Source organism: Gymnoscopelus braueri, assembly GCF_963280865.1.
Source record: "Gymnoscopelus braueri genome assembly, chromosome: 11".
Taxonomy (NCBI): Eukaryota; Metazoa; Chordata; class Actinopteri; order Myctophiformes; family Myctophidae; genus Gymnoscopelus; species Gymnoscopelus braueri.
In genome coordinates, this window is record NC_137613.1 from 48,275,007 (window position 1) to 48,301,135 (window position 26,129).

The 26,129-nt window shown below is 40.3% G+C and overlaps 4 protein-coding genes across 4 annotated transcripts in view; 2 read left to right on the forward strand and 2 right to left on the reverse strand.

The window, feature by feature from the left end:
• Positions 1 to 6,072, forward strand: part of s100v2 (S100 calcium binding protein V2) — a 7,642-nt gene extending 1,570 nt beyond the window's left edge. The window contains exons 2-3 of the mRNA XM_080441982.1: positions 2,121 to 2,252; positions 4,930 to 6,072. Coding sequence (XP_080298108.1) covers positions 2,121 to 2,252; positions 4,930 to 5,100 — 303 coding nt within the window. The 3' untranslated portion in view covers positions 5,101 to 6,072. The remainder of the gene's footprint in view (positions 1 to 2,120; positions 2,253 to 4,929) is intronic.
• A 1,059-nt stretch (positions 6,073 to 7,131) lies between these two features.
• On the reverse strand, positions 7,132 to 13,096 carry LOC308095061 (uncharacterized protein). Its single transcript, XM_080441977.1, has 4 exons — positions 13,015 to 13,096; positions 10,882 to 10,927; positions 10,659 to 10,718; positions 7,132 to 9,702 (listed from the first exon to the last, which is right to left on the reverse strand). The coding sequence occupies exons 1-4, from the start codon at positions 13,082 to 13,084 to the stop codon at positions 8,058 to 8,060; spliced, it is 1,821 nt and encodes a 606-aa protein (XP_080298103.1). The 5' UTR covers positions 13,085 to 13,096; the 3' UTR covers positions 7,132 to 8,057.
• Positions 13,097 to 14,462: 1,366 nt separating this feature from the next.
• thap7 (THAP domain containing 7) lies at positions 14,463 to 21,712 on the forward strand. The gene is made up of 8 exons (XM_080441976.1): positions 14,463 to 14,522; positions 15,690 to 15,769; positions 16,709 to 16,846; positions 17,075 to 17,155; positions 18,058 to 18,230; positions 18,471 to 18,634; positions 19,361 to 19,568; positions 19,939 to 21,712. The coding sequence occupies exons 2-8, from the start codon at positions 15,690 to 15,692 to the stop codon at positions 20,937 to 20,939; spliced, it is 1,845 nt and encodes a 614-aa protein (XP_080298102.1). The 5' UTR covers positions 14,463 to 14,522; the 3' UTR covers positions 20,940 to 21,712.
• Positions 21,713 to 24,892: 3,180 nt separating this feature from the next.
• LOC308095833 (uncharacterized protein) overlaps positions 24,893 to 26,129 on the reverse strand; it is a 31,122-nt gene continuing 29,885 nt past the window's right edge. Inside the window, exon 15 of the mRNA XM_080442939.1 lies at positions 24,893 to 25,843. Coding sequence (XP_080299065.1) covers positions 25,392 to 25,843 — 452 coding nt within the window. The 3' untranslated portion in view covers positions 24,893 to 25,391. The remainder of the gene's footprint in view (positions 25,844 to 26,129) is intronic.

Genomic DNA, 26,129 nt, shown 5'->3' on the forward strand with positions numbered 1-26,129 from the left:
CGGCCTGAAAAGGTTGAGAAACACTGCAGTAGGCTATCTGTAGTGTATTGTCTTGTGATTCTCAAAATGTTTCGTTTCAAGGTGTCAGGCTTTGTCTCAGTGGAACCCAATCTGAACATTTCTATTGTTCAGACCTGATCAGGGGTTCATCACCTTGTGGTGCTTGTGGTGGACATTTTTGTCATGCACATACAAATGAGCGGACAATAATATTTACCAGAAACACATAAAGACTAAAGAGCTACTGTATAGTACAGTGTCTGTAACTCTGAGAGTGTACAAACGGAACCAAATGGACCCGTAGGGGACCATTGGTACACTCTCAGAGTTATGGGGGTCCTTGAAAAGTCTAAAAAGTCTGTACTAGTGGACTCTTGATGTGCCATATAGTGTCATATAAATCATAGTGTCATAGTAAATCAGTGTCATACATATTCTGAAGAAAACCTGGAGATAAACTATCAATCATTTAGCTGGGTACCCCCTGGACCCCCTTGGGGTCCCTGGACAAATGGAAGAGAACTGGACACTTTTGCAAAGTGGACCAATGAGGGAGGTGGAACAAAGTGGGCCCTATGCAAATCAGTTTTTTTAAAGCATTACATTTGTACCATCTATATCAGAGCTAGTGTTAAAGGTAGGGTAAGTGAGTTTAAATAAGTGTTAAATAGCTCTATATTCTGATAGTACTCATTGCTATAGAGTGTGTGTTCAGTAACAGAAGTCTCCATGTCTCTCCGGCCCTTTATTAAACAGAAAATGCATTTTCAGGTCGGGATACCAATTCTATCCAATCAGGATAGAGAACTCAGTCGGGATACAGATTAAACAAGTGAAATTGGAAGTGATGGCACTAAGAAATGAGCAGACAAAATTGGAACTTGAACACAGCATCAGAACTAAACCTGGAGAGGCAGTGTTCAGTTTGTATGCAACACATTATCTGGAACAAACTAAAATAGAAAACTGCAGGTCTGCTTTTAACCACTTAAACCCGATACTTAGTTGACTTCATTCCCATGGGCTACACTACATACAGTATGCCAAAATAGCCAATCTACAAGCTCACAACACATTGCAATGTGACACATTGTGAGCTTGTAGATCTGCTATTTTCTGCTAGTTTACTGTTGCATTTAACTGAGTTTTATTGTTATTGTGTTATCCTGCTCTGTAATTTTATTCTCTTATAAGTATCAGTTTTATTTTAGCTTATTCTTAAGACGGACGTTTTATTCATTTAAGTAATTGTATTCAAATGTGTTTTGCACTTTGTCTAAAAGCTCTTACGTTTTGTGTAAAGAACTTTGAATTGCACATATTGTTGAAAGAGCAGTCAGATGTTTACCTTTCAACCTGTCTGTCTGGTATCGTCTCTGAAACGTATTGGGGATGGGCTTGGCCTGCTCAAGATCATGATATTTCCCAACACATCTATATGTGAATTTGTAGAACTAAGTAGAGAAACATGTTGTTGAATGTGTTTTTAAGATGTGGGTTAATGAGATGGCCAAGCTGTGAGTCATTCAGGACTTGAACATCAGAACCCAGGTTGCAGATATGTGGAAACATTCAAACTATGTGCTTTAAGCCAAAACGGATGTGACTCAGGAGCAAAGAAATGCTGCTCACAGGGACAGAGTGAATGTGGTTGGTACAAAATCAGACTGTCAGTTTAAACAAAACTGTAAGAAATAGACACTTCCAGGTCTTCCAAGTCTCTATGGTTCCACTTGACACTCTCAGGGTTAAATTAATACTCAGGATTATGTACCTGAGCAGGAGGCACAAGAAAAGGGTCCCTCTTGGGTCCTCCTTGTCCCTCTGCACATAACCAGTTGACCACAAAATATGTCTGTTTTCAATTGCCAGTCTACAAGCTCACAACACTTAGCGAGCTTGTAGATCAGCAATTCTTTTTTCTTTTCTTTCTTGTTTGAAATTCTTAATTTCCGTTTATAATGACATGCCCAAAATGTAAACACCAGGGTTAAAGTGGTTAAAAATGAAGAAGCTGCTGAAAGTATTGTGTTATTGTTGGAAGTCACTGTGAATTAGAGTGTTGTCTAAATTCCTAAAATGTGAGCATAACCCCTCTCTCCCCTGCTCCTCTCCCACAGTGCTCTGAGCTGGAGAACGCCATCAAAACGTTGGTCACCCAGTTCCATTCTGCTGCCGGTGACAACGGTCCTACGCTGAAGACAGACGAGTTCAAAGGGCTTCTGTCCTCCCAGCTGCCCAACCTGGCAAAGGTACTGTACATACCATGTATATAATATTATGTACATAATGATACTTATCCGACACAATACATTGTGACAGTTAATTGTCTGCGACTTCTAGCCAGAGGCGGGCTTGTTGTCCTGTTTCAAGAGCTAATGTCGGACAGGAAAAAAACATGATTTGGTTCATTTAGGGGAATTATGACCACGAAAAGTTCAGGGTGGAATTATGGCCATGAAAAGTTCAGGGTGGAATTATGGCCATGAAAAGAAAGGTCTCATTCTGAAAGATGACAGACTTAGGGCGGATTCACACTATGGTCCGGGGTGCGCACCCTGGACCACTTGGCAGATGTTGTGATAGTGTGAACGTTCCGTATCGTTCCCCGAAACAGATCACCGTACCGTACCCGAGACCGCCTCCCGAGGTAGTCTCGGGTCCGATTGCTGCGGACTCGGAACGGAACGCTGCAATGTGAATCCATCCGTACTGACAGGAGGAAGTGGACTGCTAATCATATATCATTTATATATTTTTATAATGACACATTATTTTAGCTGGGTTATACCTTCTCATAGTTCTACTTGAATGTTGACAAGAAATAATAATCCCGTTTGAGTAGCGTGAGCCGTGAAAAAACATAAACAAAAAACACATGTGTAGCGAACGCTGCCACTAGGATAAATATGCCAAGGATTAGTCGGTGACGTCACTGCTAAAATACCAAGGATGCATCAGTGACGTCGCTATCATATTGATAATAACAGAGACGCGAGAGACGACGTTAAATTTTGAGGTTTCAAAGACCAACGCACACACTGCTTTGGTTGTGTATTGTTGTTCTGTTATTATTATAACTCAAGACAACGTCAGGAACACAGTCAAACTTTATTATTCACTCTACACTCTGACAAGTGACTCTTCTTCTGTGAATGACATTCTCTATCTCCCAAAGCCCCATAGTCAACAGCGCCCCCATGAGGCACATATTTACCATTACTGTTAAATGAAATGGTCTCGGGTGCGAGACCATTTCACAAGCACAATACACAATACACAAGCTCACAACGAGCACAGCTAAGTATAGAAGTTTGGAGTCGCTCTCACATTCAAGTCACTTGCCTTGACAAATAGGGTACAGCCACGCTGGGCAAGTCTTGGCTGGTTGAGTGTCTAAACGGAAGTACTGAAATTTGGCCGAAGTACCGCCCAAGGAAATCTGTTTACCTTCTCTGTGTATGAAACGAGTGTTGTTGCTTGGCCAAAAAAGATGCAACGGAAGTCCCGCCTTTATAGACAGCCTTTATAGACAGCCTCTTCTCCTCGGAGATGAGAAAAGGCTAGGAACGAGGCTAGGGTACAGCAGAAATAGACGACTGAATCTGATGATTCTGACTCAGTACACTGTCGCTGAACAATTCAAGTCTTGTGTGTTAATCGTGTGCCCCCAGCGGGCTGGGCCCGTTTGATTTGAAGTGGGTGAAACATAAGGCCATCTCTGCTTCTAGCTGTCACATATCAAAACTACAATTGTTGACATACATCTTCTTATGGTGCAGATGACAAAGCTCATTTTTCATTTTTCAAGTTTTCCCAACCCTTTAGTATTAGTCTGGGTAAAAACTATTGCTTAAAAAAAGTCTAACCAAAAGTACAGGACTACACTTCCCGTACTTCCGGGTATACATTTTCGCCAGCAGTTCTTTTCCAGGCTTCATCTCCTCACGAGATGGAGATGAAACTGGGAACGATGTTACTTTGCATAGACATTAGACATGAAGTATTGCATTTAGAATGCAATGGCATGCTTCTGTCACTTGCCTGTCACTGATCACAGAGCCAGGACACGTTCCTTAATACCTTACCCCATACTAGTGTCCTCACCCCACCCAAACAAAAAGCATAAACCGCCAGAAACATGCACAGACCCACCAGACTGCATGAATAATGACTCTTTCTCTCTACACGCACAAACACACAACCACACCCTTGTGTAGAAAGGGCTTGTTTGAGCTGTTTTGTTTTGGGTTTATTTTGTTTGTGGATGTACACAGTGTAAAGAACAGTATTGCGTTTAACACTGCTGGTTAACGTTCTGACAAACTCACTTTAAATGTGCAATCTGGGACTTATTTCTTTTAAGAATTAAACCTTATAAAGAAAAGAAGCAAAACAGAGAAAGAAAAGACCATGGTCTAAATGTTGCAGAGTAGGGAGACTAGTAATATTATAGTATTAACATACACTACCATACACATTGGTTGAAATATTTTTTTAGGAAGTAGTTGACAATAATAGAAGGATCATGTCGATCCACATTGGAGCTACACCGTTCCCATGATTCCATTTTTATTTTTCAATCATTTCGCATTTATGATGATGCAATCAATACAAGAATATTACTAATAGGCACTATGCCCATGTTTGAATCGTCGATGCTCATTGGTCAGAGTATTAACCACTTTCAACCTGGTGTCCCTATTTTGGGTCATAAGGATTTTCCATAATGTTCAAAAGCAATTAACCCATTAAGACCTGGAACGCATCTGTGTCACTTTAGATTTCTTTGGCTATTTTTTTCAAAAAAATAGATTTTTTAAAGAATCGCCTCAGGTCTTAAAGGGTTAAAAAAGGGTGTAAATAGCCGACCTACCAACTCCCAACGTGTCAAATTGTTTTATGTTTTCTCTCCGATTGTTCCTATAGGGCGCCGGCTCGGAGCAAGGCCTGACAGAGATCCTTCAGAAGATGGGCGTGTCTGATGGCGAGGGAATCTCCTTCAAGCATTTCTGGGATCTGATCCAGTCTCTAGCCATCGGCCAGCATGGTCTGCTCAGTGCGGAGAAGGTTTCCAAATGCACCTGCATCATGCTGTGAGCAGCACCCCACCATCAAGCACAGAGATGAGGCCAACTCCACAACTATACCAAAAGTCCTACAATGTACTTTGAAAATGCTCTATTTCTTCAGTGTACTGACAAACACATTTAACCACTTGAACCCCAGCATTAGATGGCGGCCATAGTTAAATGGGTAGAGAACCTGGGTCTCAGGTTTAATTCCTCGCCCTGGGAATGTGCAGAGGTGTCTTTGAGCAAGAAACTTAACCCCCACTTAAAATAGCAGATCTATAAGCTCACAACGCATTGCGACGTGTTGTGAGCTTGTAGATATGCTATTTTTGGTGAAGAGATTTGGTTTAGAGTGAATAAAAAGGAGCATACCAAGTACTAGTTCCAACTAGGGTCCGTTTTACAAAGTATAGATTGTTCAAGTGATGAAATGAGATCAATTTGCTTAAATATCAGTTGGATTTTATATGGTTTAACAGGTAAAGCTGCAATCCTTAACTTATTAACCCGGGTCCCCCATGTCCAAATGTCTGTTGAGCTAGATGAATCGCAGTTTGACCTTAATGCAATAGCACTTGTCAACCAGTAGGTGTCCTTCTTGACCACAGGATCTTATAGAAGAGCAGCTAGAACAATAACCACTCCAAATGTACTAGTTATGAGTTATGGATTGCAGCTTAAATTTCACAAAGTGTCTTATTGTCTGGTAGCTACATTAATGCTATTATATGCAGTTTACAGTATTTTTTTTTCTTTCTTCCTGATAGTGGCTAAAACATGCCACAGGCTTGTAAAATGTTTGGGACAGTAACTATTTGATTTAATTTGTATGAGAATACCACTATACTAGTATCTGCGTTAGATTCCTTTTATCATCATTATTTTTGCCAGTGTTTACCCCCCTTTGCAGTTTCTATATTTATATTTTGTAATTCTCTGTATTCTGGCCTATGCAAATGCAATAAAGAATAAAGAACGGAACTTAGTTTTTCCTGAATTCAGTTTGGTGGTCTAAATCATGAGTTATCCTTAAACGACAGTTATTGTAAAAACTGTTTCACAAGAAACAGTACTGCGTGTACGTTTACCATGCAAATGTTTCACGGTCTGTTATCAAACTCTGCACTTATCAATGTGAGCGCATTTTCATACTTCTAGTCATGAATGTAATGTCAGTGATTTGCATATACAGTGTGTGCTTGGGAGTTAAACCAGAAGAGACCATATACCAGTTCAATGTAATATGTTTTAATGGGCTTATTTTTCAACCACTTTCAACCTGTCGTCCCTATTTCGGACATATCATTCTGGGGGGATGACAGATATACTAGGCTATTTTTGCTATTTGTTTTACAGCAAAGGATACAGTGCTAAACTGGATAATTCATAAAGTTTGATGTAAAATGATGCAGACTGGGATGAATTACTCGGTGTAGAAAAACAATCCACAGTGAAAACACTCATTTTATCAGTTGTGAGGATATAAACAGGAAACACACTGGAAAATTATAGAGGCTATTATGTTATGTTCATTGTGCAGTACATGGAAGTACCATTTATGAATAGGACTAGTAGTTTTAGACAACACTAAAGCTGATAAAGCTACAATAATAGAATGTGTGTTATTTCTAAGAGATCTTTATATTGTACATTATTTACTGAAAATATATCTTTGTTTATTAACCCCATTTTGGGCACTTTAAATTTATATATTTTTGAAAATAGCAGATCTACAAGCTCACAATGCAACCCTATGTGATGTGTTGTGAGGTGTACATATGTGGCATTCAAAGCTTAGTATGGACTGCTAGAATATGCAATATATAAAATCTTATATTTAAAAACTTGTACAAATGAATGAAGAAGGGTTTTTGAGCTGAGAGTACAGGTTACAGTACTTTAATCAATAACATGGATTGCTAAAAAGATAATACAAATTCCAAATTCATTGGGATTTTTTCAATCCATCATTGGTTCTGTGCAAACTGATTGACATATTCATAATGACAACAATTCCACTTTATGAAGTTTACATCTCAGACACACACATCACCTCACTGCAACATTTAATGCTGTATTCAAATATTCAAGACCCCCTAAACTTAAGTGACATAGAGTCAAAACTGAGAATATTTTATCCCAGTGGTTCTCAAACTTTTTTATTTCAAGGTATCCATTAAGCCACAGACCCCCATACAGGTCCATTTGGTTCCATTTGTACACTCTCAGAGTTACAGACCTGTAAATGCCCATTTGTTTGCTAACTATCAATAACTTAGACCCCGTGGCAACCCCTCAAGGACCCCTGGGCATCCCTGGACCCCCACTTTAAGAACCACTGTTTTATCCTAATCAAGCCCATAACCAAATAATTATATTTTTCAAAAGGTAAAACAAATTCATGTAAATTCAAATAGATGGATATAACTGTGTAACAGAAGAAAACATTTTGATCTGAAACACTAGTTATAATTTAGTGACTTTGGAAAAGCTCATAAGACAGAAGAGTGTCAAACACCTTACTGCTACCGATAATGAGTACATTATAATTAAGCCTACTACATATATAATTATCTGTATTCAAAAGTAAATAAATTACACCACTATAGTACTAATAAAGAAAATGCATCTGAAATGTAAAGCTCATAAGCTAAATATTGCACGAGTTATTCCAGCAATTAAGCAGTTAATCAAGTCATTAAGTCATTATTCAAGTAATTAAGTAATTCATTAAAGAATAAATCTGAGAGTGAATGAAAACAAAAATTGCACCCTTATATTAAAGCTCACACATTTGGAGAAACTCTTAGAATTGGACCAAGTGGACACGGACATTCCAGAGTCCTTCTGGCCCAAAGTAGAGTTAAGAGTCAAATTGTGGACAAAATCACGACAAGACAAAGACAATCAACATGTGGTCTTGAGACGGGACTCAAGAAGAGGCCAGCCTGGAGTACAACAGCCCTAACAAGATGGTCAGTTTCAAGACTGACCAGGGGAGAAGGTGCACCCTCGTTTAAGCTTCTTCCCCTCATCTGTACCTCGAAAGTACTCAAGGTAAGAAGAGAACGCGTACTTATTCATGACCTTGACCTTACCGAAGATGTCCAGCTCTGTCTGCAGGTCATGGTCAATGCCACCCATCATTTGCTTGGAATTGGCGTAGAGGGCGTTTTCCTTTGCCACTATTTCATCCAACCAGGCCACTTTGTCCGACTGCACCTCCTCAGCACTGTCCACCGTGCAGCCGTAGAACCCTCGCTTGTCGCGTTGGGGCCAGGGGTCTTCCGTCATCATGGGATGGTCGTCTCCCACGAAGGCTGAGCAGATGGAGCTATCCGTGCCTCTGGAGCGGCCCACTTCACAAGCGATGACGCTCATGAGGAAGAGGGAGAAGGTGCGGAAGTTGCGCACGGATGCTGTAAACACCGCCGCCATGAAGTAGTGACCCCAGCGTTCACAGTTATAGGCGCACTGCCGCAGTTGGAACGTCTGCCGGCAGAAGTTGTTGAACTTTGATGCCTTGAGGCCCTGTCTCAAGTCGGCGAGGGAGGTCATGTTCTTTTGGTCTTGGAAGTTGTCGAGGAAATGCTCAACCGCGTCATCCGGGCTCATTAACTTCCCGGCCAGAAAGACAGAGAGGGTTTTCTTTTGCACCTTATAAATGCTGTCGTTCAAAACGTAGTACAGGTCGGAATCGCTTTCCTCTCTCGCGTTATACCGGATCTCCACAAGTAGATCTTGAATATTAGTGAGATGTTTGAATGTTACTCTCTCCTGTGGCTCTAAGAGCCAAGCGGGCTGTTTCTGGTGATCTTCTGGAACATAGTCGGAAGCTCGCCTTCGTTCGCTCTGCTCAAAGAACAAGCTCCAGGTGAGCCCCTCCAGACAGTCCATGGATGGATACTTTTTGCGCAGGACAGCAGGTACAAACATTTGAGGGTGTGTCGGCCATTCCAAGTTATTGTAGTACAACGTTTTTCCTTGATATCCTGGAACCGCTTGTCCTCTACGACAGGGTCCCACCGTTGTTACAAGGTTGCCCCGTCTGCTAAGTTCTGCAGTGACACGACTGCAGCTGCCATTGTACCTCCAGACTCCGTCATCCTTCGTCAGGATCTCACCGTCGCTCCTGACAGAGATTATTGAACTGTACAGGTGCAGCTTCGTGTCCACCTCGAAAGATCTGAGAGTCTGTAGCAGCTGCATCGCAAAACGAAGACCTTTTCCTAGATCGCAACCAATGAGCTTCACAGAGTCTAGACGCCCATATTTGGTCTTCATGGCCGACACGGCCGTGGCGAGATCTTCCGGTACGTAACCGCCTAGCTTACCTGTTCCATCCGTGCCACTGCTTCCATGACCAAGCAATGAGACGTGCTTATTTCTATTCGCATGATGGGAGATGGCCCCAGTGAGAACATGCAGTGCCCCCTTGTGGTACATTAGTAAGGTTGATAAACCAGGACGCCTTTCAAAGAGGGAAGTGGCCGCCTCGATCACCACAGGGTCATTCTCCATGATCACTATGTAATGATGGTCATGTGTAGGTAGAGCCGCACACAGCGTCACATTTTGATTGGAGGACGCGATGCTTCCCTTAGACTCTCTGTCAAGATGGTTGAATCTATAAAATTATGAAGGAGTTATGAATGAATAAATTGCAAGATTAGCACAGAAATGTGCTGTCACTAAAAGTGATATTTTTTGGGGTGAAAACTAAAAGATTTTGTTTAAAGATTAAAGCACTATATTCTTATAATAATCATTGCTATAGAGTGTTTGTTCGGTAACAGGGGTCTCCCTGTCTCTCGAACTCTTTAACAAATAGAAAATACATTTTCAGATGGGTTGCAAATGTTCAGCCAATCAGGAGAGAGTACCCATGTATCAGCTTAAATGTTATAGTGTTCCAGTTTTGTCTGCTCATTTGTTTGTGTCATCACTTCCAGATGCAATTGTTTATCCTGTATCCTATGTAAGTTCTCTCTCATGATTGGAGAACAATTTGTATCCCTACCTGAAAATGAGTTTTCTGTTTACCTATAGAGTTGGAGAGACAAGGAGACTCCTGCTACAGAAAAAAGACTCTATTCACCTGTTTCCTGAATAGAGTCTAGGCTGTGTGTTTTCCACTTCCTGTCGATTTGATCCAATGAAATCCAATGAAACTGGTCAGATGACCAATGATATCCAATGAAATCGACAGGAAGTGGAAAACACACAGCCTAGGAAACAGGTGAATAGCGATCAGACTTATCAGAATATAGAGCTATTTAACAATTATTTTGTTGTAAAAATATCACTTACCCTACCTTTAAGCCTGACTTATACTTTGTCTTACGATGTGCTCCAAAAATAGCTGACCTACAAGCTAAAAATGTTCAGCTGAATGTATATCACAATGGCTATAGAAGTCAGTCATGAAATAAATTGTCCAATTTGCACAGAAATCTTATGCCAATGAAATGAGTTATGCCAGAATTATAATGTGTCATAGGACTGAGTATACATCGGGCATTAATTAAATTCATTGACACTTTCCATGTAATTTGGATAGAATTATTCATTTTGTTGGCCAACCTGTTGCTTTCCACTGGATCAGGGGTTGGAAGAATGTCGCCTTCGATTTCAGGATGTGGCCTGTATATAACAAAGTCAAAGGGGACAGTATCAGAAGATCACCATGAAGTTTTATTGAATGGAATGCTGCAGACATACTGTAGTTATTAATCATTTGCGTTTTGTTTAAAACACCATTCTATACAAGCAAAATAACATTGCAGCAGCAGATACTGTATCTCACCAATGTCCTGTGTTGGATGCAAACAACTGATTCTGGATACTCCAACCTAGAATTAGAAACACTGTGAATGCTCAGTACACAATCTACCACAAATCTATAAACAAAAGAGGATTTCCAAAGAAGTACTGCTTGCCAAAAAGCTTACCAACGCGTTTCGACCTAGAAGGTCTTCATCAGGGTCTGTCTGACAGACCCTGATGAAGACCTTCTAGGTCGAAACGTGTTGGTCATACTCATTTGCCTTGCTCTAAATAAATTCATAAATTGTTTTCACGTGAGACGGAGTGCCTTGGAATTCTTTTCTTTGCAAGTCTGCATTTCACACCTTTTTTGGCAAGCAGTAGGCTACATCTTTGGAAATCCTCTTTTGTTTATATGATCCTACCTGTGTCACCAAAGAGCACCTATCTCAGAGCCACTGAATGATCCCTCCAGCGCTTCTTTTTCTCTCTCTACCACAACTCTAGTAGCTTTTTTTTATTTCCACCTAAGATGTGTGAATACTGAATGCAGAAAGCCATGAACCTGGAACTTAAACACACACCACACACATTGGCACATACCACTTTGAATATCAAAACTAGGCTACACCTACAGTAGCACACAGAACCTAAGTAGGGGAGATCAAGGACAAAAGTAACACTTTTTGTATTTGCCTTCATAATTCACAGACTACTTGAAATATCCTAGTCATCTTTTGCTATAAGAAACATATATATGTGCCCTAATTAATAATACAAATTTTAAGCTTTCACTAATAAGGACCAGACTAAAATATTAATTTGAATGCAATGAGTCACAGTGCCCCCATGACGGGGGCAGTTGTAACAGTAGTTGGGGGCAATTGTAACACTGTAAAAATAAGTCATATTAATACACTTTATCTAAAATAAAAGCACATCACTAAGTAATATGTATTTTTTTTTATAATTTAACAGTTTTATTTACGAATGTTTTATATACATAATTACAATTATTTTGTATTTTTATTCGAATGATTTTATTTTTCAATTTTGTTTTTTCAAATGTACGTCTATTTTTTATTTAAATGTATTTTTACTTTGAAATGTAGTGACATTTAGTGAAATATGTTCATTTACTAACATAAAAGTATGAAATCCCAGACAAAAAATCTGCTTGCATTGAAAACACATTGTTACAATTGACCCCGGTCACTTTGTTACAATTGCCCCCGATGTGTCTAGAAACACCTATATAGGCTGCTGACGTTAATTTGTGACCAATAACATAGAGATACAATTCATCCAAGTTTAAATTAGCTGACATCTTATCTTTAGACAGCAGAAGGAACATACCGTACACTCAAAAAATTACATTTACATCTCAAAATCTGTTTTTTGTTGAAAACTTCTGCTGAGATGAAATGATCATTCTATCCTTCCATAGGCAGAGAGAGGACCCTACTGAGCATGTGCACAAGAAGTCTCACCCCTCTAGCTTATTTCTAATTAGAGTTATTGAGTGTGTCACTTTTGCCCCCTGTTACTTTTGTCCCTGGTCTCCCCTACCTCAGTGTACTGTGACCAATGTGACCTATGCATAATACAGTTTTCATTCTTTCGTTGCTGCTATTCTATAATGTTATTGTCATTGTTTAATGTTGCTGCTAATTCACCCATCCATTTTTGTTGTTTTACTATTGTTGCTTCAAGGCTATGGTGAGGAAACCAAAATCAAAGAATTTCACTTTTATGCAACAATAAAAATCTCTTGTTTTATTATTTTAGATTTTTCAATTATAAAAACAATAAAAATATTGAATCTCTTAGCCAATTTGTTTTGTTGATCATAGTGTCCAGCATAGATGTCCACAACTTTGCCCTCAGATTCAACTAAATGATGATGTTTCACTTACCATACATCTGACTCTAAATTAAAAATGGAGGAAAGTTATGCCATTAACCATATCCCCCAAGGCTCTTTACAAGGTCTGCTCCATTTCCCCCTCAACACCAAATCTCTTTGCCGAAAATAGCCGATCTACAAGCTCACAACGCCTTTGCGACACGTTTTGAGCTTGTAGATCAGTGAATTTTGGCAAATGATCATCCCAGAATAGCAGCACTAGGGTACACATGTGATTAAATTATAAATAAAGGGTAATGTTCTTACCTGCATCAACCATTATGGGGTCCAGAGACAGATGAAAGGTTAAAATTAGATAAAAGTGATAGGTCTTCATGGTGACAGAGAGATGATCCAGCCTATAAATGAAGTGAGCCAGCACCGTGCTCATGTCTCACTGTGCTTTTATGACAGGACACATTTCACTAGATAAGAAGGACAATGATATGCTTATTTAACATGAGAGCAGAGTAGTTACTACTTAGACACTTGATGAATGCTGTCAAAAGTCCCCTCAGTATTTTAGGCATAATATGCATAGGCCTATTATTATTTTGTGCACTCTCAATATTAAGCAGACTAGCATACATCACATTCAATTTAATGTATATAAGAAACAAACTTAGCAAAAAATAAAAGTAAAAATGGGTCTGGAATAACATATTTTGCAATGCCTGATTAGAAATTAGAGGACAGGTTGACATCAGTTATGATCATTCAGTACAAAAGAAGATATGAGCTCAGTAGGCTAAAGAAGAGAACAAACAGCATAATTAACAAAACAATACAATTTGAATCCATCATCACAAAAATGGCGACAGATGAGATCACACATGTTTAAACAACACAATCATTAATAATAAATAAACAGCTGATGGCAGATGTGATTATTGTCAGAATTTTTCACAAAAAGCAAACAAGAATGGGATAGAAATGAAGGAAAATAGATTGATTGAATACTGTATTAACAGTTTGCAAAAGGTCATGCAAAAAAGCAACGATGAGATCACCTCTGTTTTTTTTAACATGATAATATATTACTCATCATTATGCCTTTATCGTTTTTATATGGCTTGTTGCGCTACCTGTGGAAAGCCTTTAGTTTCTATTCAGCACGCATATCCGGTCTAAAGCCCGCCTTCTGTATCCGGGTCATTTGCAAACACACAAATGCACTCACACAGACTATTTCCGTATCCTTTGTAGACCGGATTTGCACCATGCAAGCTGAATAGATCCCAGTCTTTCCTTCCTAATTCATCCTGTTGGGGGCAGTAGTGCACCAGACGTTCTATGAAAGAGGAGGAGGAGCCAAAGCGAGGCATTACAGCCAGTGTTGCCATGTCCGCTTATTATAAGCGAATTTGGGTTTGCTTTTCTGTAAAGTCGCTTATTTGGGCTCGTTTCCTAATGTTGTTTAATTAAACCAGTGTTTCAAGTCAAGCAACCCCAAGGTCCAAGGACCCCCATATAACAATATAATGTGCCAGGGACCCCCATACAAAAAAAATATTACACTTTTTTCAAGATTTGGTATGAAAATAGCAGATCTACAAACTCACAACGCGTCGCGATGCTATTTTCAAATAGCCGATGCATAGGTTAGTGCTCATGTCATGTGGCCTAAGTTGCTTCTTTTGTGCCAGTTTTCCTAGGCCTGGTTGCTTATTTCTCACGCAAAATCTGGCAACGTTGAATGAGAGGCATTACAGGGAGGAAAGGAAAGGAAAGGAAGGACAGAGCCGCCATTTTCGTGAGGTCCAACGTGCAAAAAGGTGATATTGAACGCTTTATTTGTACATAATAAATAAATTAGACGGTGTTTGAAGTAGGATGGAGACTGTTTTCATGTCGTACAGAGAGAGTGTGTTAAACATTCGGACATCATCTAGAATAGAATAAATAACACACCTCTCTGCTCTTTTTTTAACGGGAGTCTCTTTCTTTAGTGTTTCGACCAGGTAGGCGTGGTTTCGAGCCATGTGAGGTGAGGGTTAGTCATATAACCACGCCCATCTGGGCGAAACACCAAAGAAAGAGAGAGTCCCCTTTTTTAACACCGGTTTACACTTTGCTGTACCACGGTGTCGCGTGTCAAAAAAAAGAACTGACGCGTTGATGTAGCTTGTAGATCTGTTCTTTTTTTAATATACTTAGATCCCAGTGCAATGGATTATATTATTTATTTACGCTTTATGGTGTTTTGGGGATTGTAACTTGCATGTGTTGAGAATTAGATCAACAACTATAATAATTCACATTATAACTTATATTTATAACGTGCATAAAACGACATCTTTTTTTTTTTTTTACCTCTTTTATCACCACCTACAGGAGGGAGGTGGTAAAAATGTACCAAAGTATTAAAGTAAAAGTACTGGTCTGCTCCCCCCTGATTGATAAGAGAAAGACACTGAAACTGGGAAAAGCCATTTTAATAATATCATAATTGTAAATAATAGTATTCTCTAATATACTATGTTGCCATGATGTCCCTAAGATTAGAGTTTTTTTTTAATATAGTAATGACAAATTTATCGCGTCAAATAAATGTTGTACATTTTGAGTACATTATATCCCCCCCCCCCCCCCCCCAGCCCCAAGCAACTCTTAGATCCTATTTTTTATATCTTGTGTTGCAGTACCAACCCTTGATATATTCAAAGATTTGCACAAATCATTTTTTTCCCCCAAAACAAATCTACAAGGTCATAGTGTGGCACAAAGTGACATGAGCTTGTATATCTTTGCTAGCGGAAGTATGAAACAATGGTTAAAATGACGCAGATGTGTTCCCGGATGGAATGGGTCAGTGTGATTTGTGTAAATAATTAGTGTATTGCCGCGTGGGCGTGCATTTCCTCTGAACGTTTGAGCGCAGTTCCGTTTACATAACTAACTCACCAGCATTTCATCGTCACTCCGTGTCACTTTTTTTGCAGATGCCCAGACACTGCTCGGCAGGAGGCTGTAAGTCACGTGACACCAGGGAGAGTCGCAAGGCTGGCATCACCTTCCACAAGTGAGACCCTCCTCCTCACAACGATGACAGCATTTTCTAGTTTCATCTAATTAGTGGTTCTCAAACTTTTTCATGGGGTCCGCGGCCAAAGGACATGTATTTGGCCACGGACCCCCAACTCAAAATATGTTGTTCCAGGGACCCCCCAGAAGCAAAGATTTGAGTTACAAATGTTTGCTTTAAAAATATGTATATTCAAAGGTTTGCACACATTTTCACGATTTTTACGAATAGCAGATATACAAGCTCATAGCGCAGCACTCGGTATGAGCTTATAGATCTGCTATTTTTTAATAGCCAAAGTATAAAAGGTTAAAGTGGTTAAATGTTAACACATTTCGCTGGGGACTTCCTGGAACCCCCCCAATGACCCCTGGGGGTCCCCGGACCCCACTTTGAGAACCAATGATCTATACCAGTGGTTCTCAACCTGTGGGACTTTACCCCCAGGGGGGTCCCCACATGATTTTGGGGGGTCCCCAGATGATTTGCTTTATGTGCAACATTGTTTTCTCACTCAACAGTAAACAAACCGACATACAGTATAAGTGTATGCCAGGCTATCTGCACATATGTAAAGACAAGTGACAATTTAAGGACTTTAAGACCTTTTTAATACCTCTAAAATAAAAAAATAAGAGCATTTCTGCATCAAAGTAATTAACAATTTATACAATAAAAACTGGTCAAACATTGGCCAAATTGTCAAATGTTATAAGAAAAAATATTCGAATCTGATGTCCCTGTTTTGTACAAATTGTTCAAAAATAGCTGATCTACAAGCTCACAACGCGTCGCATCACGACACGTTGTGAGCTTGTAATTGAGCTTGTAATTATACCTAGGTTTCAAAAGCGTGTTCTGTAGCTGTCATGTGTTTGTTCATGTTGAATGACCTATGGTTTAGTCTCTTGTGTCATGTGTCACTCTTGTGTTCAGATTACCGAAGGGAACGGCAAGGAGGAACCTGTGGATCAATCAGTCCCATCGGGACGGGCTGTGGGAACCACAGACTGACTTTGTCTATTTCTGCTCCAAACACTTCACCCCTGAAAGCTTTGAGCTCATTGGATACAGGTAAAAGGCTCTTCTAGGCATGCAGCAGTTAATCAAACTGATAGATTTAATCGATTATAAAAGGTTATTTTTTATAGTTGAATAAAATAGTCAATTTCATAAAATTATCGAATACCGGTGAAAGTGAAAATGGAAGTTTTGAAACAAAAAAACACGAAGAGAAAAGAGACAAAAACTGGAACACTATAAAATGATATTTGACCTTTTCATTTGTTGATGTGTTTATAGTGGGATCCGGAGAATCAGAGAAGATGCATATCCAACTCTGTTTGAAGTTACTCCAGAGATCAAACGTAAAGGAAGACCCAGGTAAGGTAAACTGATCTACAAACAAACGCTAACAAAGATTTTCAGTCGTGAGATTAGCAACAATCCCTGTCATAATCTATGCAGGGCAAACTATTAGCAAATTGCTATTTCACAACTTAGTAATTAGTACTAACTTACTTATTAACAACTTTGTAAATTTTTTTTTACCATTTCTATTTTTCATTTTTCGCTTTGACCTTTTCTACAGCATGCATGATATGAGTGCATCAATAGATTGCCTTTTGGCCCCATTTGCTCTTGCAATATGACGCTTACAGCCCAAAAACATTCAGAAAAGATAGGTTTTTTTTACGACTTTTTACTCTTACACAGCACATCGGCTTCTGTTCTCTGCGTCCTCCTCCGTCGCTCCAGCCACCTGCATGTTGTCTCTCACTGCATCCATAAACCTCCTCTTTGGCCTTCCTCTCCTTCTCTTGCCTGGCAGCTCCATCTTCAGCATCCTTCTCCCAATGTACGCCTCATCCCTCCTCTTCACATGCCCAAACCATCTCAACCTCGCCTCTTGTTTTATCCCCAAACCTTCTAACCTGCGCTGACCCTCTAATGCATTGGTTCTTAAAGTGGGGTTCAGGGACCCCCAGGGGTCCTTGGGGGGGTTCCAGGGGATCCCCAGCTAAATCTGTTACCGTGGCTTTTTTTTTTTGACAAATCTTGAAAAGTGTTTGAACATTTTTGAATAATATAAAACTTTTTTACACAAATATTCTCTTCTGGGGGTCCCTGGCACAAATCATTTTCAGTTGGGGGTCCTTAGCACAAAAATGTTTGAGAACCACTGCTCTAATGTAGTCATCATTCCTATACACACATGGACTCGTAATTCCTGTTAAGCATCATGCATCCCTGTGTGATGTACCTCTACTTTTTGTATTTTCTAGGAGGCAAACCAACTCCACGAAAGCAGAGCCTACCCGCCAGGAGGGCAGTCGGGAAGAAACTGAAGAGGCTCAAAACGACGAAGGAGAAAAAGCTCAAAACGTGCCATCAACAAATGGATCAAAACACGACCCAGCTGAGGAGACGGATCCAAAAACAACATCGTCTTCTCAAGGTAGGGCCGTGGGGGAGGTGGGGGACTTAAATTACACACAATGTCACGCCATAAACAGACTGACTTAAGGTAGACCAGTAATTCCACACAGAGCTAATGTGACACCAACTCATAACCTCTGTCTCATGCAGAAAGCACACACACACACACAGACCACGGGTATGGTCTAGTTAATTGTAAAAAAAAAAAAAAAGTAAAATAATTGTGATATTGATTTGAAGTTTTATCGCCCAACCCCAGGTCAAGGTCCACCAGAAGAGGCTGACGACTCCTCCCAACAGCAGGGCAGTGCGTCACCCTCCTCTCCTCGCCCCGTGTCTCCATCACGCTACATGAGGCGTCTGCCCCCTCCCCCGGGCTTCCACCTGCCGAAGGAGCACAACTACGCTCAGCTCTGCCCCCTGGTGTGTGGATAAGGCCTGTCACAGTTATTACATAATCGCTCAATCATGGCAATTATTCTTAGATAATCTCAATAGGCTCTATGCAAACACAGCAGCCATATTGGAGAGAAATTGGCCCCTTCCATAGTTCCTTCACAGGTGTTACCAATGATTCTAATGAAGGCTCTGTTCCATTTAGTGTAACACAGTGGCCCCCGTTACTCTCAGAGTTACACACCCGTAAGGTGCCATTTGAAACCCCCTCAAGGAACCACGAGGGCACCTGGACCACACTTTGAGACACACTGGTCTTTCCACTGAGTCTTTCCAATGAGCCAACACGCACAATAACAGCACCCTGACTCTGTTTGACCAGAATGGAACACAACCTTAATTAGCATCATTGGTAACACCTGTGAAGGAAGTTGTTTCCAATTTCTTTCCGATATGGCTGCCGTCAGAAGCCATATCGAAAAGAAATTCATCTATGAATTAATCTGTTGGAAAACAGTGTGATTATCTTCAAACATTTTTAGTATAAAATAAAAAATTCACTTAAATATATGACCTGTTTTGGCCATAGTACATGATTTATTCTGATTATTTGTACCTGTCATAGTCAGTCATTTCTTTGTCTATTTCAGTAGTAGCCTTTGTATATTTGTTATTTAATAATCACACTTATTGTACAGCAAATTAATCGTCACCTCACCTGGCTATAATTTCATGATTGGGACAACCCTATAGGTGTGGAGACGGCGCTATGACCGGGCCATCGACTGCTTGGAGAAGGCACTGCGGCAGCTGAACGCCGCCAGGCGACGAGAGAACCGACTGCGAGGTTCCCTCGTGAGGCTGCGGGAGAAACGCCTCAAAAACACTCTGCTTCAGTCCAGGGACAGACCCAGAGGCAGGGGGGGAAGGACACCGGGCGTGGACAATAAACCGTACAGAGGTGGGTCTGTCGCAGTTCTGACATAATTGCCCGACCGCAGCTATTTGAGCGAATCACAGTTGTTTTGCAGAATCAAGTGATTTGTTTTGTTAAAATAAGTATTAAATCTCTCTATAGTCTGATTGTAATCATTGCTATAGAGTGTTTATTCAGTAACCAGGTTCTCCTTGTCAGTCCAGCTCTTAAGTAATCAGAAAATATTTTTTTAGGTTGGGATACCTTGGATAATTTTATCCAATCCGGAGCTTTAAATTATTTTAACAAAAAACTGTTTGAACATAAACAAAATCACTTACACCACCTTTTAATCATCAATCGTAATTATGTGTATGACAACTAATCATCAACTAACATTTCATGATCCTGACAGGCCTATTCAGAGGAGATGCAGAGGAAAGACTTTCTTCACCGACGAACCCTGATGAGAATGACACGGATGCAGAGACTGAGAATAATGGGCTGTTGTGGGCCGTGGGGGAACTCGGGGAGGCGGTAGACTTGGGAGGCTGGATTCCCACAGCAGACACGAAACAAGTGTCCGAGGAGGGGGGGTACTGCTTTTACTGCGGGAGAGGTCGAGAGGACAGCGGAGGTCACGTGGTACCGAGAGGCTCCAAGACGAGCAGAGACGGACAAACGTCTCGGGTGACTAAGCGAGGCGCAGAGTGTGACAAACACGTTGCGATTTCCAAAAGGTTGGATAGAAAATTCCGAAAGAAGCTAGCGACCGAGAGTGAAGCGGAAGACGACGACTGCCGCCATCCTCACGCCGCGGCCACTAAGACCGAAGATCTTCAGGTCGTCATGATCGAAAGTCCTCCCGGAAAATGCGGCAGTTCACAGCTACCCGCTACCGCGCCTCTGCACCAAACCCAGGTTCACGTCGACCTGCAGCAGATGATGTCGGCAGGGGGCGTTCATCACTTACAGCCCGGCCCGAGTTCTCACGGCATGCTCCTCTCTGAGTCGGGCGCGGGCGGCGTTGGACACGCCGGTCCCGAAAACCAGGAGAACTTTCAGCAGGGGCAGCAGCAGCTGGTCTGCTGGATAGAGGAAAGCACAGAGGGACAGCTGCTCCTGATACCATTCCCCGATGACAACAGGACAGTCAATTTGGTCCAGGCGGAGGGGGTGGCCGAGGACGCGCAAGCTATCGTGGTGTCAGAAGTGGGGTTTCAAAGAGACCTGAGACAGATGGCAGAGTGTTCAGAGAATGTTTCAAGAGAAGTGAGGGTGGCAATGGCCTCTGATAACGCCAGTCAGCAGTGTTTGTCAGGCACTCCTGTGGTTATGAGGGAAGATGTTAAGGAGAAACTTAAGGAACATTTGGAAGGATTTCAGCTTCAGTTGAGCAATGAGTTTATTGACTGAAAAAAATATTAGTTTGATCAATCATTTGCCCCATTCCTTTTCTTTATTTTTAGTTTTTTTTATATTTGTATGTGTTGCTTCAAGGACATTTGCCAACTGGAACTGAATCAAACAGATGGGGGTCGTCATACACTGCACACCCAATTAGGAATGCAACAGTTCATTGAACTGATTGATTTAATCAAGTATACAAAACGAATTATACTTCGCTGTACAATGGTGGCGTACAACAATAGTGAAAATAGCTGATCTACATGCTTACGTGTCACATCACAACGCATTTTGAGCATGTAGATCAATTATTGATATTTATTTGAAGGCTTCTGATTTATTCGATTAATCGGAAAAGTATTCAATAGAATAATAGCCAAGAAGACAATATATAGTTGCAGCCCTAACGTGTACTTTGTATTTGTTCATTGTAAGTCATCAAGAATGCATTGTTTGTGTGTTTTGTAGCTTGTAAGATCACTTTATTTACTGTTTTCAGGAGTAATTAAAGGGTTTTTGTTTGGCTTGACAGTACCTACCTACCAAAATGAACCACTTTGAGATCTGCAGAAATGTGTTTACTTACTTTGTTATTCTTGTAATGCTGCCTAAGCATTATTCAACACTACATTATGCTCTGAGCATTCGGCTATGAATCATTTCCTTCATCACTTAGAAATATAGCAATCATTTTGAAGTGAAACTTAAACTTGAGACTTTGAGTTTAGACTTTAAAAATACATATTTAACTGTTCAACTTTAGCATCTGTGCTTAAAGAATAAACTGCATTGGTTGCCATCCTAGTCGGTAGCAGTTTGTTTGTTTATTTATATTATATTTAATATATAAAATATTTTATACTCTGTCTTTATACATTTAACATGATCTCTGTAGATGCTGCTCCTCTCTTCATTGGCCAGATTTGATCCACTTTGACTTCAGATAATCCAAAATATTGTTAAACAAAGACAGATTAAAGCTGCACTATGTAACTTTCTACCCCAGATGTGAACCTGGTTTCCAGCGCAAGTCCTGAAATGTGTACCATTGACTAATAGAGCCTGCCTGCTTGCTCAGGGGATAAATTGACAACATTTTATTAATTTTTAAAAGGTTACATAGTGCTACTTTAAGTAAAGCATCTGGTAAAAAAAATGGTTTAAATTAAATCACTATAGACCGCCCAAGGGTCTATACTTAGTCCGCTCTTTTTTCCTGTTACACCAAATTTCTTCACCAAAAACAGCAGTCCCAAAAGCTTACAACGCACCAACGCAATGCGCTGTGACTTGTGAGCTTGTAGATCCGCTATTTGCACCAAATATTCACCCCAGAATAGCCACGCTGTAGGGTAAAGTGTGGCATGCATACATCAGATGATGAGTAAAATCTTTACATCTGACACGATAGAAGAGTTGGAGAACGGCTAGTTTAGACAAAGTTGCAATACTTTTGGTGCTGTAAGTATATGCTAATGCCAATACCTTTTGTACTTTTACTCAAGTCATTTGTTTCATACAGGTCAGTATTTTTATATTGTGGAATTGCTACTTTTACTTAGTAAAGCATCGGTTTACTTATATACACTATGTGTACAAGTTACAGTTCTACCCATTGGCATCATGATCACATTTCTGAAAAGCTGATGAACTACATTAGCACAAAGGCTACTAAATACCTTCCTCTATCCTGCCTGCTTTGATGGACAGGATAGACAAAGGAACCCTGTTCACAAGATTTGAATAGATGTTTATATTTGGACCCTTTTATCAGTTGCTTTGCCACAACTTCAGCACTTGATATACATTAGGCCACAGGCCCCCATTTTGATATCACCCATATTTACAGCAGCTGTATTTTGGGGTTGGGTTGGAAATTGCTCTCTATCAAGATGTAATCATAAAGACAACAGCCGTGTGTGTGTGTGTGTGTGTGCGTGCGTGCGTGCGTGCGTGTGTGTGTGTGTGTGTGTGTGTGTGTGTGTGTGTGTGTGTGTGTGTGTGTGTGTGTGTGTGTGTGTGTGTGTGTGTGTGTGTGTGTGTGTGTGTGTGTGAAGATGTAATCATAAAGACAACAGCCGTGTGTGTGTGTGTGTGTGTGTGTGTGTGTGTGTGTGTGTGTGTGTGTGTGTGTGTGTGTGTGTGTGTGTGTGTGTGTGTGTGTGTGTGTGTGTGTGTGTGTGTGTGTGTGTGTGTGTGTGTGTGTGATGATACATTTAGTGACCATAGAACGAGAATGGGATACTCAGCCAGTAGGGGGAGTCATCTGACAGGACAACAGGGAGGCTTTGCTGAGGACACAATTGACTACAATGGTGACATTTAACAGATGATCTAGTGCAGGGCTACTACTCTACTTAAAGTGGCACTATACAGCATGCAACTTTTTAAAATAAATAAAATTGAATTTTGTCCAAACTGTATGGTAGAGTATGTTAATACAATATATAACTTATACAATTGGGGTGGTTGTATTGGTGAATTAGAGCTAAAGCCTGGCTTTAACCCCTATCCTGGCTTAATTTAGCCAGGATTAGGGCTGAATCGGTTCCATGAAAGCTGAATTATCTTGAAGATTAGTTTAGCCAGTTCACCCTGGCTAAGTTTATCCATGACTAGATTTCACGAAAGAAAATTGACGCAATCCTATTTAACTTTAGCTGTGTGTTTGATTTAGCTGTGTGAAAACCAGTTTCCCTGTAGACAGACGACCCCCCCCTCCTCTTTTTTGTACATATTTTTTATTTACTCATGCTTTTTTTGTATATAATTTTTATTTTTCCATGCTCCCCCCCCCCCCTTTTTTTGTACATATTTTATTTAATTTTTTTCATGCTTTTTTTTTGTACATATAGTGGTATTTTTTCTGTATTATCTGTATTTTCATGTTGATTTTTGAACTGTTTGGTTGCTACTATATATGTCTATGAAATTAATTCAAGGACCCCAACGGAAACAAGTCCGCAAGGACTTTTTTGGCCGGACCTTTTAGACAAAAGCATTATAAATGTAACTGTGTTGTTTTACATTCTTTTGCCTAATAAAAATTTCAATCAATCAATTTCAATCAAAATTGATTATAAAAAATGTCTGACTATATATATAAATTGTATATATTTTTGGACGAATTGTGCATTTAATTTGTTGGCAATACTTTGCCACGCTTTCTCCCTGGATTTAATAACAGCGGCCGTGTTTCCTTTTCTGTTAATTATATGTTTAATTTCCGTATGATTCCATGAGCTGCTGCTGTTCGGCCACAGAGAAAAACGCTGCTCAAGTTTTGTTCCCCGCCACCATGATTGGTCAAGTTGAAGGAATTTGCGCTTGAGTTCAGGTATTTTATAGAAATACGTCGCCGCCCATTCAGCCCGGCTTCATTATCCTGGCTTGACAAGGTCTAGCTCAACTAAGTCGCTCCTTTTCAGCCTGGCTTGGCGTTCATGGAACGGAATAAACCAGGCTGTACAGACCCGACTTTGTCAAACCTGCATTTGATTTAAGCCCAGGCTTATTTAATTCGCCTTTCGTGTAATAGGCCCCGATGGTCAAGATTCAATGTATCCCCTGAGCAAGCAGGCAGACTATTAGCTCAATGGTAAAAATGTCAGCACACCGTGCAGGAAACTGGGTTCAAAGCCGGGGTAGAAGTGGAAAGTTACAGCTTTTGCAGCTTTAAGATGGCTCAGGGGCCACGACGCAAAATACCAAAAGGGCTGGAAGCTAAAAATGTATGTCCTTTGGACGTTTAAACAATGATTTTGTAACAGACTACATGAAAAGTCAAAAAAATTAGGAAACACATAAATCAGCCATTTCCATCTGGCCAAACCTCATTGAACTAAAAGATTGTCATGGAATGATTAATGATGAAATTAGGAATTTACAAAATGATGCTTTATTCACAAAATGTGAAGAGAACATAATGCCCCTGCTATACTATTATTTACAAAACCAGTTAATCATTTGGTCAGGGTTTATTTCTTAGCCATAATATTTGAAACATTAATTGTTGTGTTTTGGGTCTTAACTCCTACACAGGCAACACAAATGTAAACCTAATCATATTAACACCTAAACACAATTTTACACATTACATAAATATACGTGTATACTGATAAAAGTAGAAAAATAAACAATCACCAGGAGAAAATAAAAACATTCATGAAAGATAAATCCAACGTATCATGCTGTTATCAAGTGATAATGACAGATGATAATGCCTCCTTGTTTACATAGTGAAACAAGCTGCTTGAGAAGGAAATATTACTTTCTTTGTTTGCAGTTTCATTACTGCAGCACATGAACTATCAAGAACTGTCACTATAGTTCTTGATAGTAATAATATACAGCTACTCTCCACTTAGGATAATGCTTAGCCTCTATGGCTCCATAACATACAATGTACAGAAGGTTAAAGCTGGGTGAGATTACATAGGCCATATTCAGCGCAGGTAAAAGTCAAGTCAAACTGTCGATAATGTTACCTTTGAAGAAGTATGCAAGGCATATGAAAAAAAAGACAGTGCAAATAAACAGTGATATCCAGAAAACGGAACATCGAGGAGTTGATTTGGACCGAGAAGAACGGGAATGTACCGATGCAGACTCGACTGGATGCTGGACTGAAAGGACTGGAGACTGGTACCATGGCATTCTCTTCAGGCTAGGAAACATGCCTGTTAGTTTTGTGTCTTGTAGCAGACACAGGAAGGCCCTGCAAGTAGTTTCTCCCTTGAAAATCATTTTGTCCACAAGTTCAACAGCTGCTTTGGATGGGGAAGAGATGCTCCTCAGGTTGTGGTACTCATGGCTCACCAGTAGTTCTGCTTCGAATACACATTGGATGACACAGCCATCAGTGTCTGCCATCAGAATATCTTGAAGAGTTGTCTTGTTTTGTCTGATCATTTCTTCAAGAGAAGGGATATTGATAATTTTAATTGCACTTTAATTGCACTTCATGAAACATTTTCTCTGCTCCTCTCACTTGCAATAAAGGTGTTCAGGTGTGTGTGCGTGCATGCATGCAAGTGTGCGTGCATGCTTGAGAGTGCTTAATGTGCTTGTGTGTGTGCATATCTGTTGTGACGACCCCCTGGGGCCTTTGCCAGGGTTCTATGTGTGTGCCTAACCATTGTCTGTTGCAGTGCTGGTTTGGAAGGTGGAGTCGGAGACAATCAGGGGAAGGGGAGACAC

Coding starts and splice junctions, on each gene's coding strand:
- LOC308095061 (XM_080441977.1), bottom strand. CDS start 13,084: ATGAAGACCTATCACTTTTATCTAATTTTAACCTTTCATCTGTCTCTG. Junction 10,719..10,881: donor GCATCCAACACAGGACATTG/GTGAGATACAGT, acceptor TGTTATATACAG/GCCACATCCTGAAATCGAAG. Junction 9,703..10,658: donor GATCCAGTGGAAAGCAACAG/GTTGGCCAACAA, acceptor ATAATTTTATAG/ATTCAACCATCTTGACAGAG.
- thap7 (XM_080441976.1), top strand. CDS start 15,690: ATGCCCAGACACTGCTCGGCAGGAGGCTGTAAGTCACGTGACACCAGG. Junction 16,847..17,074: donor TTTGAGCTCATTGGATACAG/GTAAAAGGCTCT, acceptor ATGTGTTTATAG/TGGGATCCGGAGAATCAGAG. Junction 18,635..19,360: donor ACGCTCAGCTCTGCCCCCTG/GTGTGTGGATAA, acceptor ACAACCCTATAG/GTGTGGAGACGGCGCTATGA.